Here is a 20,119-nt window from a genome sequence, read left to right on the forward strand (position 1 = left end):
GGGTTTTGTTCCCTTGTTGGGGGGTAGGTTTGTTGTCGGGCGGAAATTTATTTTGGGGTGGTCTGGCGCCCCCCCATTTTTTTTTTTGGCTACGGGGGCCATTTGTCGCCGATCCCCCTACAACCAGTTTTTGGCAAGAGCTTTTTGGTTCGTCCCCTTTTGCCTGGTCTATAATAAGTCTGCGACCTTTTCATTTTTCCCGGTGGGGTTTTGATTGGGGGCTTCTCGCCCAGGGGCTTTTGCCCCTTTTGTTTTTTTCTCGGTTTTCTGGTTTCCTAATTTTTTTATGCGGGCCCCAGTGATTTCTACGGCGCCGCCACAGGGCGGGAGGGCTTTCGGCTTTTGGTGGGCCTTTCAGGAAATTTCTGTTCCCATTTCTGAATTTTTTTGCGCGGATTGATGGTGGCTTCCTGTTGGGCTTTTCCTCTGCGGCTGCATAGGCCCCTCCCCAAGCCTCGCCCCCTACTGGAACCGTGTTTTCCCACTAGTTCGATGTGTTTGATAAAAAGGCCCCCCAGCGGTGGAATTTGCGGATCAGCACCTCCAAATCTGAGGCCATGGTTCTCAGCCGGAAAAGGGTGGAGTTGTCATGGTCCCCGTGCCTGCTCGGCTGGCCCTGTGTGGCTACATGTTATGTTTTGTCTTTTCTCTCTCCTCTCTCTCTGCTCGCTGCCTGGGCGGAGCTCATTGTGAGCTCCCGGCCTCCACCACCTGTAGGCAATCACCTGTGGCTCCTCACCTTGTTTGCTCCCGCTACTTAAGGCAGTGACTGAGAGCACCTCGCCGCTGGACTATTGAATAACGCTCGTCAGTGCTACTTTAGCCTCAGCCAGTTTTGAGCTCTGTCCGTGAAAGTTCCGTGCTAACCCTTGTTCTCTGTATGCAGATTTCTCGTGTTTGGTTTTGGAGACTCTGGACGCTTTTCCCGACCCCGCTCTGCACCCCTGGGAACCCTGGCCCCCTTCTCCTTCACCTGTATATAGTGCACCTGGAGTGTGTAAATAAACCTGTTTTTCTGAGATTTCAGTCTGCGCCGAGTCCTCCCTGCTCCTCCGTGACAGGAGTGCCCACTCCGGGTCGGGGATGAGTTCCTGCCACAAGTGGAGGAGTTCAAGTATCTCGGGGTCTTGTTCGCGAGTGATGGGAGAAGGGAGCCGGAGATCGACAGACGGATTGGGGCTGCAGCTGCAGTAATGCGGACGCTGCACCGGTCCGTCGTAGTGAAGAGGGAGCTGAGTGTAAAAGCGAAGCTCTCAATTTACCGGTCGATCTACGTCCCTACCCTCACCTATGGCCACGAGCTGTGGGTAGTGACCGAAAGAACGAGATTGCGGATACAAGCGGCAGAAATGAGCTTCCTCCGAAGGGTGGCTGGCCTCTCCCTTAGAGATAGGGTGAGAAGCTCGGCCATCCGGGAGGGGCTCAGAGTAGAGCAGCTGCTGCTCCACATCGAAAGGAGCCAGCTGAGGTGGTTCGGGCATCTGACAAGGATGCCCCCCGGGCGCCTCCTGGGTGAGGTGTTCCAGGCATGTCCCACCGGGAGGAGGCCCCGGGGCAGACCCAGGACACGCTGGAGAGATTATATCTCTCGGCTGGCCTGGGAACGCCTTGGTATTCCCCCGGACAAGCTGGAGGAGGTGGCTGGGGAGAGGGAGGTCTGGGCCTCTTTGCTTAGGCTGCTGCCCCCGCGACCCGGCCCCGGACAAAGCGGATGAGGATGGATGGATGGATGGAGTTAGTTCTGAGTTCATTCTTGCCACGTCTCTGAGTTTGCCCGTCAGACAATCCAGCACATAACAGCAGGGTGCAAGAAGCTAGCAGGCAGGGCATACATGGAACGCCATAACCAAGTGGCCGGCATAGTGTACAGAAACATCTGTGCCGAATATGGCCTGGAAGTCCTGAGGACAAAAGGGTGGTGGAGAATGGTCGAGCTAAGATCCTGTTGGACTTCCAGAAACAGACAGAAAAAAATGGTGGTGGCTAACCAACCGGACATAGTGGTGGAAGACAGAAGAAAACGGCCGTAGTGATCGATGTAGCGGTTCAGAATGACAGTAATATCAGGAAGAAGAAACACAAGAAGCTGGAGAAATACCAGGGGCTCTTTTTTTTTTTTTTTCCAGAGAAGACACTTTCACCTGTCAACTATTCCATACATAACTGCTTACATCTAATAGTATTGTCTGCTGTTATTGTACTGCTAATTTTAACATTTAACATGTTAACTGAGGCCTGTAAGATCTGAGATGTAGCTCCTCGGTTTTTCTGGAATTTCTCAAAGCTTGTCTGACCTTGGGGTAAATTGGATAGAATGTCAGCTCTTGGGAAGAATAATTCAATTCAATTCAATTTTATTTATATAGCGCCAAATCACAACAACAGTCGCCTCAAGGCGCTTTATATTGTACAGTAGATTGTACAATAAATAATAATAATAATAATCTGCTCTAAGATTACTGCTGATGTTTGTTCTTCTTGGCACTGTGTTAACTCGCACCTGACTGTATAGAGTCCTATAAAATCTTGACTTTTCCCATCACTACAGTTAGTCTTGCAAACTGCAACTATACCATTTTCTTTGCAGAGCACAAACAGCAGTTCAGCAGCACAATCCTTCACATCTGTGTCAACGTGGGTCATTAGGCGGACCAACTGGCCTCTGAGGGAGCTGTCCTGCTCAGGTCTGATGGCAACATCCCTCAGTGGAGGTAGGATCTATTCCAAATGTTGAGGTTAGATAAAAAATTGTTGATACAGTTTCCATTTTGTACTTTTTTTTTCTTTTTTTTTTACCTTTTGCCGTATGTAGTGACGCGTCTCCCTGTGTACCCGAGAACTCTCAGTCAGTAGATTCAGTACAGGTGTTAGTTTCTCCTTCAGCTTTTGGCCCTGTGTACAATTAAACAGCTTACATATGTCACTAAAGATGAATAAAAACTGGGTAACACTATATAATAATATAGTGTTAATAGTGTGATAACACTATTAACACTATTAAGCAATAGTAAGGAATTAGTAAGTAGGGATGGGTATCAAAAACCGGTTCTTGTTGAGAACCGGTTCCCACTGTTTCAATTCATTGGAATCGTTTGCCATTTTTGCAAACGATTCCCTTATCGATTCCAGTCGCCCCGAATGACGTCACCACGTTGCGGAGCGTCATTTACCTGGCAGGAAACACGGCAGCTCAAACGCTAAAAAGTTTGGTTATACTTTACGAGAACGGATGACAACAGGGCAACTTGCAATACTTGCAAAGTAGATATTTCATTTAAGGGAGGAAACACTACGAATATGCAAAAGCATTTGCTCACAAAACACGCGATGACCTTAAATGAATGTCGTGTTTTTAATTCATGAATCTCAGCCCAGCAGCAGCGGTAACGTTTGCAAGTCCTCTCCCGTTAATGCGGCAGGTAAATAATCAACTAACAGTGCATATTATGTTAGCGCGATCTGCCTTATTACAAACCTGCCATTACTGTGCATTTAGTGACCATGATGAGACAGACAGAGTCTGGCTCAGATGCTGGCAGTTCTCGCTGCAGTCTACCGGTAGCGTCTCCTTTCAGGCCAGGATAGACGAATGTCACCGAGCAGTGACTCAGTTTGTGGTCAAAGGCTTGCACACATTTGCCACAGCAGATGATTTTCAGTAAGTGAATGTGTTTAATTGTAGGCAGGGACATTACTGGATATTCTTGTGTAATTGCTACAGAATAATTTATGTTATACTTTGTTATTGCTACAGAAGAATATTTATTTTATTATTTTACATTTACTATTTTTTTTTCCTGGGGACCCTGTGACACCCCATTGAAGAGCCGTAGGCTGGATCTCTTAAGATCTCACTGTTGGGTTTGTAAGGCCATGTTACTCCTAAATTTCTATCTTGTTCAAAGAGAAGATATAAAACAAAGTTCTAAGCTAATCGACCTTAGTGTTCTCCTTTTTTTAAAAAAAAAAGAATCGATAAGAGAATCGAAAAAGAATCGAATCGTTAAACAGAATCGAAACTGGAATCAGAATCGTGAAAATCTTATCAATACCCATCCCTACTAGTAAGTGCTTATCATCACCTCATCATCATTACCTTTATTTATAAAGCACTTTAAAACAACCACAGCTGACACAAAGTGCTGTACAGTGAGAGCAACGACTGACTGACCCCCACATAAAGTGAGTTACAGTCGTCCAGGCAGGAAGAAATAAAAGCATGTATCACCGTTTCAAAGTGCTGCCTCGAAAGAAAGGATTTTACTCCTGCCAGTTGCCTTAAATGATAAAAACTGGACTTTACCACTGCTCTGATTTGTTTGTCCAATTTAAAATCACTGTCCAACTTAAAACCAAGGTCGATAACAACAGGTTTAAAATAGACTTCCAGGGGTCCCAAATCAACAGAGGAGGACTCGCAGGAACCACTGGGTCCAAACACCAACACTTCTGTTTTCTTTTCATTTAAATTCATCCTTTATAAAGCATTAGTCCTTCTCAGTGTATCATTTATAAACAGATATAAATGTTTTTTCTTGATTAATAAGCTCATATATAACATGTTCATGTTCAAGTAAATAATTAACAGAGGCACATTTATATATATACAATGATTAATGACATGAGCTCATTGTTGTTCAGTGTGTTAATAGATGTTTTATAAATATTATCTATAAAAAAATATGTAGTTGTTAGGTTAGTATTTTGTGTGACCTCATGTAAAGTGAGGACTATTTTTGGCTTATTTTTAAATTAAAATGAAAGTACCTCAAGATTCAAACAAGTCTCAGCTGTCTTCACAACACAAAATGACACAGACAAAGCACAAAGAGATACAAATTATACAAATATATATTGCCAGATGCAAACATGACCCACCTGAGGTTTGCAGAATACTGAAATGTAGAAAGGACCAGAGTCTGAATCAGTTTGTAAGAGGTGTTTAAGAGAGAAAGCTACACTGAGCTGGAGCCGCAGCAGTGAAACTTAAATATACTACAACTTGTTCATTTAAGCTAAAATAGGAATAAGGTTATTACAAACAGGTGTAAAAACCATAAACAAAGCGTTCATCTTATTAAACTGATAATGCAGGAAAATGTCTCTGGGATGTTTAAGAGTTCATTCCTGAGGTTCAACGTTCCTCTGGTTCGTGTTTTGTTAGCTAGTTTTAGTCAAGTCAGCGTCAGGTTCAGTTCCAAAGTGCTCCTGAATTAAGCAGAATAGTTAGGGTGTCTGAGCTCAGCTTAAATGAAAGAAGTAGTGGATGGTCTCTGTCTCGTTCTTCTCGGGGTAAGGATGTGATCAAGTTAAGAGGTGGTTCTCCATCATCAAGGAGAATTATCTGTGTCATGAGAATGTAATGGAAACTACTTTAATGACATTTGGACTTGTTTGTGAAGCTCTGTCAGTTACTCACTACTGATTTTGATAACTTTATTCATATTTTATTTTAAATGAATAAACTTCAGTATATTGAAGTTAAGCTACTTCTAGCTACGTCGCTTCAACTGCTTAGTGTATCTTTGTCACTTAAACCACTCTTAAAAACTCTGGTTCAGCTGTATTACCTCAGATTATAGTGGATTATGTTTGAATCTGCAAATAAATATTTGTTTATTCTTTATCTCTTCATTTTTCTGTTATGAAGATGAGCTGATACTTATTCAAGTCTTGAGTTACTTTTATTTTATTTATAAATGCTTTATAAGGCAAAAGCATTCCTCACTTTAGATGAGGTCACACCAAATCTCTACCTAACAGCTACTAACTGTCTGAAGTAACTGTGAAGTACACTATAGAGGTGTCCAAATTCATAGTTTCATGGTCCCCATGTCTCTCTGGCTGGCTCACGCTGGCTACGGGTTTTGTTGTTGTTTTTTATGCCTTTTCTCCTCCTCTCTGCCTGGGTGGAGCTCGTTACGGGCTCTCGCTCTTTGCCCACGCACCTGTGTGATTGTCTCCACCTGCTGCTGATCTGGCTGATTTCCCCAGCTGCTATTTAAGGCAGTGGCACAGAGCAGCTCACCGCTGGAACGTTGAACCTCCTGAGTTCGTGCTCTCGGCATTCTCAAAAGATTTCCCTGTGTGTATGTTGCTGTGTAACTAACAGTGAATTCTGTGTGTAGATATCCCCCTTCTGGACCAAATCACGGACCCTTCCTGGGTGTGGCGGCGTGAGTGGAGTTTTGGAGCGAGTGCGGCTGAAGAGGAGTGAGTGTGTGCGGAGGAGCTGTGGCGGTGACTGTGCAGAAGAGAAAACGTGTGTGTGGATTACCCCCTCTCTCCCCTGGAGCCCTGGTCCCCCCTCCCTGTGTATATATATATATATATATGGTAGGCCGGAAATGAGTAACTGTGAAATTAGACGGTCTAGCCTTCAGATATGCGTCACCAGCTGTCTCGCTGGAGTTTAATAAACTCGGACGTCTGCTCCTTGCTATCAAAAATATAACAGGACACTGGAGTAAACTCTCCACCATTTCACACTTCTGTTTAATCAGTTTTCTGTTTGACGTTTATTCAGCTGTGTGAAAACTACAACTTTAATCTCAGCCAAACTGATTTACTCAGGAACAAATAAAACACTGAAAAAAGCCAAACAATAACATTTTTAAGTTATCTGAGTGACTTACAGTGGCTTGCAAAAGTATTCGGCCCCCTTGAACTTTCCCACATTTTATCACATTACAGCCACAAACATGAATCAATGTTATTGGAATTCCAGGTGAAAGACCAACACAAAGTGGTGCACACGTGAGAAGTGGAACGAAAATCAGACATGATTCCAAACATTTTTACAAATAAATAACTGCAAAGTGGGGTGTGCGTAATTATTCAGCCCCCTGAGTCAATACTTTGTAGAACCAGCTTTTGCTGCAGTTCCAGCTGCCAGTCTTTTAGGGTCTGTCTCTACCAGCTTTGCACATCTACAGACTGAAATCTTTGCCCATTCTTCTTTGCAAAACAGCTCCAGCTCAGTCAGATTAGATGGACAGCGTTTGTGAACAGCAGTTTTCAGATCTTGCCACAGATTCTGGATTGGATTTAGATCTGGACTTTGACTGGGCCAGTCTAACACATGGATATGTTTTGTTTTAAACCATCCCATTGTTGCCCTGGCTTTATGTTTAGGGTCGTTGTCCTGCTGGAAGGTGAACCTCCGCCCCAGTCTCAAGTCTTTTGCAGACTCCAAGAGGTTTTCTTCCAAGATTGCCCTGTATTTGGTTCCATCCATCTTCCCATCAACTCTGACCAGCTTCCCTGTCCCTGCTGAAGAGAAGCACCCCCAGAGCATGATGCTGCCACCACCACATTTGACAGTGGGGATGATGTGTTCAGAGTGATATGCAGTGTTAGTTTTCCGCCACACATAGCGTTTTGCATTTTGGCCAAAAAGTTCCATGTTGGCCTCATCTGACCAGAGCAGCTTCTTCCACATGTTTGCTGTGTCCCCCACATGGCTTGTGGCAAACTGCAAACGGGACTTCTTATGGTTTTCTGTTAACAATGGCTTTCTTCTTGCCGCTCTTCCATTAAGGCCAACTTTGTGCAGTGCACGACTAATAGTTGTCCTATGGACAGATTCCCCCACCTGAGCTGTAGATCTCTGCAGCTCGTCCAGAGTCACCATGGGCCTCTTGGCTGCATTTCTGATCAGCGCTCTCCTTGTTCGGCCTGTGAGTTTAGGTGGATGGCCTTGTCTTGGTAGGTTTACAGTTTTGCCATACTCCTTCCATTTCTGAATGATGGCTTGAACAGTGCTCCGTGGGATGTTCAAGGCTTGGGAAATCTTTTTGCAGCCTAAGCCTGCTTTACATTTCTCAGTAACTTTATCCCTGACCTGTCTGGTGTGTTCTTTGGACTTCATGGTGTTGTTGCTCCCAATATTCTCTTAGACAACCTCTGAGGCCGTCACAGAGCAGCTGTATCTGTACTGACATTAGATTACACACAGGTGCACTCTGTTTAGTCATTAGCACTCAACAGGCAATGTCTATGAGCGACTGACTGCACTCAGACCAAAGGGGGCTGAATAATTACGCACACCCCACTTTGCAGCTATTGATTTGTAAAAAATGTTTGGAATCATGTCTGATTTTCGTTCCACTTCTCACGTGTGCACCACTTTGTGTTGGTCTTTCATCTGGAATTCCAATAAAATGGATTCATGTTTGTGGCTGTAATGTGACAAAATGTGGGAAAGTTCAAGGGGGCACAATACTTTTGCAAGTCACTGTAAATATCATTTTTAACCTGAGTAGCGAAAGACCAGGGGGGCTTTTAAAACGATGTGCAGGGAGTTCGCTGTTCTCACCCCAGCTAGCTATCGAGCTGGTGGGTAACAGACGTCTCCGAAAATGTGGGAGCACTTTTGCAAATATGTGATATCTTGATAAACCGAGCAGATATTTGAAGTTTACACGGCTGCTTTCTCACCTGAAAATATCTTTAAAGTTTATTTTGTGACCCAGAAAGATTAATAACAGTAATATTAAAACTTAGTAGTGGCCTCCATTGTTGGAAACCGGAATTGGCTGGGCCACGCTATGAATTCTGGGATATGGTGGGACACGAAGGACACACCCGACCCATCCTTCAAATTCGGGGAATAGGAGGGCACATTAGTCGGCTGCATTCGGAGGAGTCTACGAATTTTGGACAGCCTTCGTCGTGTCGCTGTGACATGCGGCCTCAGGAGGATGCGGCCCATGAATTTGGACACCCACTATGAAAGGAGTATTTATAAAACTCAAAAGCACTGAGGTCATATCTTAGTCATTCTATATATATATATTTGCATTTAAATACTTTAATTATTTACTTAGACTTTATAAATGATGGCATTAACATGTTATATGTTAATGCCATCATCGCTTACTTTATTTGGTAAAGTAAGAGATCCAATTTGGTTCGGTTAGTTACTTTTTATTATCTATTAAATAAATAAGCAATATAATCTGTCAATAACCGCTGTAACCATAACCATGCTATAGGGATGACATCATTCTGATGAAATAATGAAAATCCTTCACTGTCAAGCTGTTGTAGGCAAACAAAAGATGCCTTGCAGGTGTAATACAAGGAGATTAATCTTCTGCTTTTCAGAATCATTTTGTTTTAAAGTCAGTGAAGTAGATATTTTGTGTATCACGAAAAATACCTACTTTGCATAATGGTTCAACCATTCTGTATTTAGGTTTTAGTAGATGATAACAATTCTGGTAAGCCATCTTTTCTATAATCCTCGGTTATAGAAAAGAAGGCTTTTCTGGTATGGTTTAGTTAAGGTTTAATTATTTGTTACTTCAGGAAATCTTAAAGTTGATCCTGATTTTTCATTTTCATCTGTAAAGCTCATCAGACAAAACATACCAGCACTGATATCCGTATCAGTCATGTTGTCAAACTAACCTATGCAGTCACAACATGTGTTTCCTTCACCACATATTCACTTGCCCTGTTTAGCCGTCTGTTCATAAAGAGCAACAATTTGTGGACACAGTCCATGTTGACCCCCTCGCACTTATGGGATGCTTGGTCCACCTGGACAGACACCAGGACATCCAGACATGTCAGTGGCAATGCTGACAGGACATTCACCGTGTGCCTGTGGACAGAAGTCATAACACTTTTTAGATCAACTGTAAGAATGTCATCTAGGTTATCAATAATCACTCCAGTATCTATTATTTTAGCCAAAACCTTCTAAAGCTTCAGAAATACTAGTCTGACCCTTGGAGTTCTTCTAATGTGTCTTCTCCTTCACATGACAGGAGCAGGCAATGGCGCAGCACAGCCACTAGGTGTCGATACAGGGCAGCATCTTCCTAAAACAGTTAAACATCTATAAGATGCAAAGTTTATAACAACTGGGCATTGGTCACACCTCCTCCTCTCTGAACCTGAAGCATGTGCATCATTTTTTCTATGTGCGAATCTAATGTTTTTTAATTGGAAAAAAAATGTTTCCTGCAATGAATTTGTTAATATACTTTTGTTATATCTTCCTTTTCCACTGGATTTACAGATAATATAGGACTGAAAATATTTCTTTTGTTTTGTTTTTAGCAGGATTTATGTTTTTTCTGATTTCCCCTTCTAATGACTAAACCAGGGGTAACAGACCTAGAGCAGCAAGGCTTACTGCTAAATGGCACAGATGTCAAAATGCCCAAAGTTACAGTGAGATTGTTTGGGGAACATTCTCAAATTTACTTTCACATTTGCTCTTAATATTTATATACTTTATTTATTTCAGACAGGTTTAGTCTATGTGATAAACAAGAAGAAAAATGTATATTGAATTTGTAAAGGCCAACAGTTTCAAAGGGAACCATAGAGGCAGAGTAGCAACACCTTTGTATTTTCTGTTTGTCAGTTATAGACGGCTTAAACAGAGTTTACTTGCCATAGTTAACACACTGTATGCTTTTGTTGCCTCTGCAAGAACTTTGAATAAACAACCAATGATAATGTGAAAGTGGCATCATCAGGCTTCAGCGTAGGACAAGAAATTTCTATCTAAAGCCTGTTATAAGTTTTTTCGATGGCTGAAGCACAAATCACACAGCAGAAACGTAATTCTCACCACTCTAAATGCAGTTCTCAAATCAGTAACACATTTCCACACACGCTTCACTACCAAAGACATTTTCACTGTGTTGATGCACCTCTCACTTACATCTCACAACACATTAAAACTGCAGTGTGAGATATGTAACTGAAGCCATACCGGCTTAACAAGGTCGGCGTCAGGTGTTGAAGGACCAGAACTCTGACTATATTCTCAGATTGTGCATATTTCTGTTTCCTGATCCATATAGTTTCACAAGCATCAATTTTGTAAAGTTTCAAATAAATCCTTCACATCTCTTTTTTTCTGAACAATTTTTAACCCACATTAGCACTATTTTCAAAGTCAGTGAGGCTTTAATAAAAGGAAAAAGCAACTCAGTATCAACGTCCTGAAATGGTGGTAAAAGGTTTCACACAAGGTTGAAATGATTGACTGACTTTACACGTTCTGACATATGTGAAAAAGATCTTGATTTTTTTGGTTGTCTTTGCACAGATGAGTCTGCATTAGGAAAAATGCCTGAACTGTTGTAAAATTTGTATAAAGAGTGGTGAGAATTACATTCCTGCTGAGGACAAATCGATCAAGAACAACTGTAAAGAGTAGATGTGTAATACTCTGGAAATATATATAAATAAGCTCAATGAAAGATTACTGAACTACATTACAGGAAGGCAGAGTTGACAGACTGAGGAACAAGGTTGGAGATTTGGGGCGTGTCCTGGCTGGGCTCAACTTATGTTGAACTGCTGATCAGTTAACTATGATCCAGTTCCAGCCTGTTGCCTTGGTCTACCTCCCGGACCAAACTGAAGCTCTGCTACTGGACGTTCAAAGCTTATTTATCAGTGACGGCAAAAGAAAAGAATACAACACGTGCCCCTGTCCAACTTATTTTTTTGGCATGGCTTTCAATTAAAGCTTTGAGTGATTTGCAAATCAACTAACAGCAAAGTAAATGGCAGCAATAATAATGTATTACACATTTTTTAAAATCCCATTAAGAGACAAAACCTAGACATTGGTCACCTCTGAAAAAAAAATAGGATTATCTTAAAGTGGACACGGTATTGTAAACAAAATAATTTAGTGATAATACCTGAACAAACATTCAGATGTTAGCAATATGATGTTAGTTTCTGTGATTTAGTTATTAAGCTCCAGCTAAATTGGAGGAATCCCCCAGCTAATCACCTCATCAGGCTCCTGCCTGTGGAACATGTGAGTGATGTTGAAGAGTGTCTTGAGGATCTCAATGACCTTCTGGGACACCTCCATGGAAATGGGAGGTTGTTTACTGTCGGTAAGCACCTCATATTCCACACCCCAGCTCACAGCCAGGCACTGCTCCAAGGCTTTGGTCAGCACTGACACTCCCCGCTCCTGACAAGAACAAACAAGCCACTGAGCTTTAAGGCAGATGTGAAGCACGGTTCTTTGACACTCTTTTGATTTCAGGAGACCAGAAAACATGCATTTGTGGTTTGTCCTGATCAGCATATAAGGCCTATAAGGGCTTGGAGGTGGTGTGACTGTCTGTTTGTCTAATAGGCTTTGTAGGTTTAGTTATGATGAAGAAATACTTAATCAAATCTTAATTTTATTATTCCTAAGATTTTAATGTGGCAACAATCTACAGTCAGCTGACATCCACTGCTCTGTCACTCGATTGTGAAATGATATCTAAATAAAATGCTAAAAAGTTTTGGTCCACTTTCAGTATAACTGGAAAATTAAATGGCTCCTGTAAATTAACAGTATCATATCTAACAATGTCATAGGACATTTTGAGAGACGTCATGTGTTTGAAGCAATCATGCTCACTTTTGATTGTCCAACATGAAAAGCCTGTCACAGATGTCCTTTGTCAACTCATAGCTTGTTGCTCATAAATGAATACCATACACACCCAGGATAAAGAAAGTGTGACTGCATTTAGTTTCTCAAGATCACCTTTTTTATTGCTAGAAAGCAATGATACCATGTAATTCCATCCTTGATAGGTTAGAAATCATTTACCTGTTGCAGCTGCAGCCTGAGTTCAGGTCTCAGGGCTGTCAGTAAGAAGAGTAGCCTCAGCTTGTAAAAGTGGCAGCTGAGTGGCACTTTACTCCAGATCTCCTCCTTCAGACTCTCCCACAAACCTTGCAATAGCCTTTCATGAATATAGGAATCACATTTTCAGACAAGCAGTTGAGCTGATTAGCGTCACATCCTTGTATATAAAGAATAAACAGTATTTGAATATAACTAGAAAAAATAGTTGCAAAGATTGTAAATGATTTAGGAGAAAATAAGTGACAGCCAAGAATGGTTTTCATGAGTATTTTGACATTGCATCCTGTAAAATGTCTCAAATGTATCATTCTGATGTTTTTGTTTGCCTTCATTTGACCTTTTTATTGAGACTTTATTGCTAATCGTTTTCTTAGCAGAGAATGAAACTTGTAGCACAACTTTACGACCAAGTCGACACATTTTTAAAAATGTCACCTTAGTGCACTGGCTCTCTCCTGTGCCCGGGGGCTGTTGTAGATGACATTACACAAGACTTTCAAGGCTTCCTTCCTGCACACCTCTCCATCCTCCTCTTGTTCCTCACTGTTATCTTGTTGGGTGTCTTTTTTGCCACGGGAGAGCGTCACATGCTCTCCATCGTGTTTCTGCTGATAGCAGTGATTCACTGAACCACGTGTGGCTGGAGAGACAGCTCCTTCAGCAAGAACAGAAAATGAAACCACAAAGCACCCAGACGGGGCAGTGCCGGCTTCTGCACCCTGCTCACAACTACTCACAGCTCTAATATGGGTTGTGCTGCATGATCTGCCCACGTCACCTTCAGCTTCCTGATTTTCTTGCTGTAGGCATGTCTGTGGTATGGCGATGCCTCCCATGTGTGCTAATGTGAGAAGGGCACTATCAGTGACCATGTGCCCCAGGGCCCTACGGTCACGGGACAGGATACGCAGTGTATGCAGGCAAACCCGTAAAACCGCTGGCTGTAGCTGACTACCAATGAAGCACAACAGGGCTGCAGACAGATCCTGAAAAAGTAGTCAGGGGGAGATGTTACAGTGAAGAAGGTTTAGAATGATGAACTGCAAGGAGAAAAGACAAAGAATGCCAAATGTGCAAATACAGGGATGAGTGTGGCAGACTTGTGTTAGCATACACAGGTACATGTAGCCATGAGAGTAGACACACAGGGGTAAATAATCACTGGCCTACCTGCCGGAGCAGAAGCTCTGCATTCTCATCATCTGAGTCAATGTCAGAGTCGGAAGCAGGAGCACAGTCCCTGAATTTTTTCTTCCTGAACTAATTACCCAAGAGAGAGAGAGAAATAGCACGAATCACTGCAAAGTCTGTTTAATGCAACACAAGAAACTCAGCATGTTTATAGTTTGAACATTCATTCAGGCTTCATCTGAGATTCACTGCTGAGGGAGCAGTGCTGACTGAGTGATGATTATGACATGGCTGCATGATAATAAAGACAAGTACACATGACCACTTTTTTATTCATGCTGTATTTGGATATTTGGATATTTACATCCTCTTCACTTTATATCCTGCAGCACTTGCACTACAGTACTACACTAAAGTTATAATACCAAAAAGCACTGAAGTACTTAAGACAAATACCACATCCTTTTATTGTGGTAGTTGTATGTAAGTTTAGAACATTTTAGATGGTTTCACTGAAAACTACAAGATCATTTAAGCAAATATCTCGATGACATTAATTTGCAGCGTTCGGAGAGGGTAGAGGAAAAAGAATAGTTTGTGTAGCTCTAGCATGTCTGCACAGTGAAGGTCAGCGCTGCTAATGCTTAGTCATGAGGTGTTCAAGCAGCTTTGAGAACATGCTGCTCTAAATATAATTAGCAATCGCTTTTGGAACTCACATGCACACACTGGTATTATTTTGGATTACTGTTATACTGAGTCAGCACTCTCTCACTCACTCTCTCTGTCTCTCTATCTAATTATAATTCACTTTAAAGGTGCTTTATTCGCATGAGAGTTCCTAAAAACAATATTGCCAAAACGTCAAAATATAATTTTTTTAACAAATGTTAAAGGTATGTTGATATATACTCGTGTGGTAGTAGTATACTAGTGACGTATAATACAGTGCTGTTCTAAGCTTGATCGGGTGTGTTTGAAAGGAGCCAGTTAGTGTCGGCACCAGCTGATATACAGGACGCCTTTGGGGGAAAGCAAGGAGGCTGGATTTAAGGTGATTTTAAAAAAATGAAGTGCTTTCTTTTGAACCACGATTATCATTGGGTATATGCCTGGTTGGTGGTTTGCACTGTGCACACTGCATGTAGAGGGAACCCCATGCTCGACTACCATACAGTGCAATGGCCAATATATTTTAATTGGAATTTGGAAGTTTTAAAATTTCTCCTTAATACTATTTGTTGCATTATTTTTATTTTTTGTCTTGATGGTGATACGAAGGTAGATACAGTCCACACTGTGTTTAGTGATTTGATTACTTAGAGTGAACTGGACTTTGTTTTCTTGCCATTAGGAGATGGCAGCATTTTCCTACCACATCTAGTCAGAAACTCCTTGTATCTAGATAAAGATATCAGTTTGTTTGCGTCCAGTTTTAAGATCACACCAACATGCATATCCTATCAATTTTCTATCTAGTGTACATGTTTGCTAATTAAAAAAATCAATGCCCCAAACCTCTTCCAGTTGTTGCTGCTGCAGCCAGATAGTCCATGAACAGTGACAGAAATACATGTAAAAAGTAGAGTTGATATTTAAGCATTAGAAACAGATGAAGACTGAGGTGGAGGAGGACAGCAGCTCATCTTTCCAGGACAGATGAGCTGGAAAGAAATTCATTTGAGATGGAACTGTTAATCATTCAGGTTCAAATTGTACCTTTATTAACTGCAGTTCATAAAAATTGAGGGCTGCTAAAACGTGAGGATGAAAAACAAACTGAAAATAATAAAGAGGAACTTTGTCAAAGGGTACACAACAGACCAGAATTCCCAGCAGTTAATAGTCTGGTTTTTTCCCTTTTCTTGTTTTTTAGTTTGGCAGCAGAACCCCTCACAGAAGCAGCAAGAGAAATTCAAGCAAACTGAAAATCTGCAGAAATAATCCAAGAAGACTTTTTTTGTCTATTCCAGTTCATCTAACATATTCCTAAGCCTCTGTTTGTTGGTGGGTTGGGATAATCACTGAGCACTTGTGCTATGAAGATAGCCAAACTTTTGTAAAAACAAATAGCAAAGAATCAAAATACTCCAGTGACTGCTATAAGCATGCTTTATAATATACATTTAGAGATCACGCTAAGAGACAAAACACAACTGACAGGGTGCTGACAAGAGCGTGGCTGAAGGCCATGGCAAAGGACATATAGACGAAAAGAATGAAACTACTGGAGAGAAGCACACAGAGCTGACCTTTCGCCTCTCCTGTGCCTCAGTGTTGAAAAAGAAGCACTCTGCATACTGTGGAGAAATGAAAGAACACAAGCAGTTAGGAAAACGGAGAAAAGCCAGATCACAGATTTGCACTGACAAACTGTCCTAGAATATAGGAACATCAATCAAACTGCGATTTGATAACGGCAGTGCCAATTTAATTTCAGAAAAACAATATTTTAAGGATACTCGTTTTTCATATCATTTCTTATTCATTCATATTCATTTTTTTCTTTCTTTTTTCAGAGAATAGCAGGCTCACAACATAGATATATATATATAGATAATACATATTTTTAATAATGACATACACTATTAAAAGAGCAATTGGAAAAACTGTTTAAACTGTTTTTTGTCAAAGGTTGAATGATTGAACCAGAATTCCTTCAGCAATGCAGCATCATACAGGTGGATCCTGCTGGAGGCAGAGCAAAAATAGGGACTAAGGTGTTGGCTCTGGCTCAAAGACCGGAGCTAGCGAGGCCACTCAGACCAACACGGGCACCATGACAGGAACTAGAGGGGTCAGCTCTGGTTCTGGACTAGCCAGACCAAGAAAACTAGCTGCTGTGACAATCAACACTGACTCAGTCTCTGGGAAAACCACTAGAAGCCACCAGATTCTAAATTTGTGCAACGTCCAATTTATAATGCTAATTAATTGTGTCTAATATATTAATGCAAAGTCACTTTTTAAATAAGAAGAAACCTGATTTTTTGCTGAAGTGCTGTAATGATTATATGATGATAAGTAATATTAAAAAACTTTAGCTTACAGTGTCGAAGGTACAGAAAAACTGTTTCCATTGTTGCATAAATAAATACTTCTATAGCAACACAGTAACAGAGAATAGTGACCTGTGTGTTGTAGCTGTTGAGCAGAAGCTGCACGCTGTCCTGGTCTCTGCAGACGATGCTCTCAATAATTCTCTCTATGTCTGGAACCATGCTTCAAGCCTCAGCACAAAACAGGATGAAATCAAAGCCAAATGCAAACACAACTAAAAGACGATCAGACAGGACAGAAATGTATCACCAAAAATAAGTTTCAAATAAAAAGTTTTAACTAAGTATTTTAATGAACTTTGATAATGAACTACCTTAATTCAAATATGATCTGAGATAAAGTACAATCATTGAAGCACATGTCAAATTTGACAGAACAATATCTATCAAAAAATTCAGTGCTTGTATAAATACATTTGCACAATAACCATATACTGGATTTTCTTTTTTTGTTGCATCTATGAAGTGCTGAACAACACTGAAGTTTCCTCTTAGTTTTACAACAGTAACCCAGACATCTTTCACTCACCTGCTGGTGTAAGAAAGAGAAGGACACACAGCCACTGGCAGCTTCTTATCACCGAAGAAACCTTTGAAGCAGCTAATCTTCTTTCTCTTCTCTCTGTCCTAACCGCCCCCCCCCCTAGTTTCTATAAGCTTTGGATTTACAGCACTACAACCACACAGCACACTGATGAACTGTGCCATTCTCTCTCTACTGCACACTTACACCCTACAGTTTGGTCTTCCCATTAGTGCTTGATTCGGTCGGTGTTCCCAAAAAGGTTTGCCATGTCCTTTTCTCTCTCGCTGACCTGGAGCTTTGTCAGTATTCATTTGCATATTGTGGACTGCTTAGGTTTAATGTCTTTGTGTATCATGTTTAGAGAAACAGATTACAAAATAATCCTTACTAGGACTCTATGCTGAATTGGATTTGCATCACACGATTCCTGCTTGAGATACAAAGTTCCTGAGAGGAAGATAAATAAACTGTACTCCACCCTATGCTTTGTCTGATGGATGAACTATTCTGTTGTTAGAGCTCTCAACAAAGAGTAAGGCTAAATTACAGAAAAAGAAGGAACACTGCTGCCTTGTACAGCACAACTGAACAGCTGTTTTAAAGTGATGCTATCTACAGTAAACTTAAATACATCAATTCAAACGTTTGGGCAGTGCCTTTGTATTAGCTAAAATCCACTTAGCTATGATGCAAACATTCTTGAAAAGACTTCAGCTCAAGGCTATTGATTCATTGGGGCATTTGTTATTTTCAGAGTTTTAATACAGTATGTCCAATACAGCAATTGCATGTACTGAAGAGCCACTGGAAACTAGAGGATGAAGTAGCTGTACAATATTTACAAATCAAACTCTGCAAGAATATCCTCAGAGAGTTCAACTTATAGGAAAACTCAGCAACAAACAGATAAAAAATATGACATTAAATACTGATATTAAGGGTTTATCATCATTTTAACTCATACTTCCTTTAAGAAAGCAGTACTTCATTTTTTTGTATTCTTCTTCATTAAGGGAATTAATCCCAATCATTCATTATCTCCTGAAGAACAGAAACATCATGATTTGGTTTTAAATATATTATCTTCCTGCTTTTTTCTGATGCAGATAGAAAGAAAAGACATTCACACTGTCTTTTTAAACCTCACTTTCATCTCACTAAACCATTCGTTTTAGCTTAGCTTTGCATACGGGCCATTTGGTTTTACACCTATAAAACATTTTTCAAAAATGTGAACTGCAAACAATCCCATCTGAGAAAAGTACATTTTAAAAATGGATTTGTGTAAATTATACAAACCACATTAAATACATATTTTACTTACATACTTACTAGGGGTGCAACGATACACAAAATTCACGGTTCGGTTCGGTTCGATACTTTGGTGTCACGGTTCGATATTTTTTCGATACAAAAAAATGTTCATGCATTTTTAATTTGTCATTTATTAAAATTATAAATATATATTTTAACTCAAAAGTACAGTTTTTAAATTTAACCCTAACCCTTGTGCGTGTTTTTTATTTTGACAGCGAATGCGCACCTGCGGACCACTTATGTGCAGCCCTGGTTATTTAGCTCATCATATTGCAGCCACAGAAATTATTTTGTCCATGAAACCATAAAGCTGCACTTTCTTTTTGCCTTATAGTCTGATTTGTCATAACTTCTCCGTTTTGTGGTAAGCTTTTCTTTGGCTGTCACTTCTTCACCCTGACCTGTCTTATTTGGCTCAGCAGAACTGAAATGCTTTTACACGCTCACTCACATAAGCTCAGCGATTCTCTGCGCGATCAACCTCTCACATGTGTAAGCTTGCGGGAGATTTCACTTGTCATGTTTGCATAGTAAGCTAACGATTAATAAGACGATGTCAGAGGAATTGGTGCGCAAATTATCATCACTCACAGATCAGTGCTGTCGCTCTCTATACACAGTTCGCACAATTGCAAAGTGAAAGCAAAAAAACAAGCGCAAATTCAAACGCGACTTCAATATGTCACATATTGACAGTGGCTCACCGATGCCAATGACATAATTACCCAGCTACATTTCTGAAAGAATGCAAAAGCATTGACATATATTTTTCCTACAATAGCCCGACGGGCAGGGAAGAGATAGATTTTGGTAGCCCGACTGAAAAAATCGCTAGCTCCAGGGACGTCGGGCTAGCGATTTTGCAAGCCCTGTATCTGATTGAGGAATCACTCATCTTTGGAAAAGAGAGTTTATTACAGAGAAATGGCTCTTTCCAAAATAAAAGCTATACTATCCGCTTCTTCTGGGCTATATTCTCAGCAGCATAAGGAGAATCATGTGCTAACAGCTGTCTAAATGACTCGGCTAAAGTTAGTAGCATGCTTGCTTTTTGTCTGCTTCCTTGTCTTTGCACTAGGATGATGTCGGCGTAAATGTGCAGTCATATTCGTTGTGTTCCCACTAGTGCTTTCAGGTTAATCTCGTTGAAATGACCTTAACGCCACAACACGGCAAATCTCCGTTAACGAGCTACCGCCGATCGCTCCGTGCATGGGGCTAGACGGCAAACACGTTAACGAGCTAACTGCGCTAACACACTAGTTCATACCAATGTAATTGAGCATTGCATGGCACATCCAACATACTGTTTTACTTTAGTCCATGACTCGCTTACCTTCAAGGTCATACGTCACATGAAAACCAAAATAATTCCAAACGCCAGATCTGAATGTTGCAAGTAGAGCTTAACTTCTGTCTCGCTAGCTTGCCCTGCGCTCTTCCTTCTGA

General features: G+C 41.0%; 1 protein-coding gene across 4 annotated transcripts; it reads right to left on the reverse strand.

The window, feature by feature from the left end:
- Window positions 1-2,023: 2,023 nt before the first annotated feature.
- si:ch211-195b15.7 (synembryn-A) lies at window positions 2,024-18,699 on the reverse strand. Of its 4 annotated transcripts, none has more exons than XM_040036322.1 (12): window positions 17,357-18,699; window positions 16,900-16,998; window positions 16,021-16,068; window positions 15,287-15,304; window positions 13,808-13,897; window positions 13,073-13,623; window positions 12,599-12,734; window positions 11,774-11,962; window positions 9,736-9,830; window positions 9,460-9,610; window positions 2,797-2,892; window positions 2,024-2,718 (listed from the first exon to the last, which is right to left on the reverse strand). In XM_040036322.1, exons 2-12 carry the CDS (start codon window positions 16,987-16,989, stop codon window positions 2,401-2,403), a joined length of 1,782 nt encoding a protein of 593 aa, XP_039892256.1. In that variant the 5' UTR covers window positions 16,990-16,998; window positions 17,357-18,699; the 3' UTR covers window positions 2,024-2,400. The 4 variants fall into 4 exon arrangements, with proteins under 4 accessions (XP_039892256.1, XP_039892255.1, XP_039892259.1 ...); XM_040036321.1 differs by having other exon boundaries at window positions 16,900-17,042; XM_040036325.1 differs by lacking the exon at window positions 17,357-18,699 and having other exon boundaries at window positions 15,287-15,432; window positions 16,900-16,966.
- Between the last annotated feature and the right edge of the window lie 1,420 nt (window positions 18,700-20,119).

Source organism: Simochromis diagramma, unplaced genomic scaffold (assembly GCF_900408965.1).
Source record: "Simochromis diagramma unplaced genomic scaffold, fSimDia1.1 OVJJ01000497.1, whole genome shotgun sequence".
In the NCBI taxonomy this organism is placed as follows: domain Eukaryota; kingdom Metazoa; phylum Chordata; class Actinopteri; order Cichliformes; family Cichlidae; genus Simochromis; species Simochromis diagramma.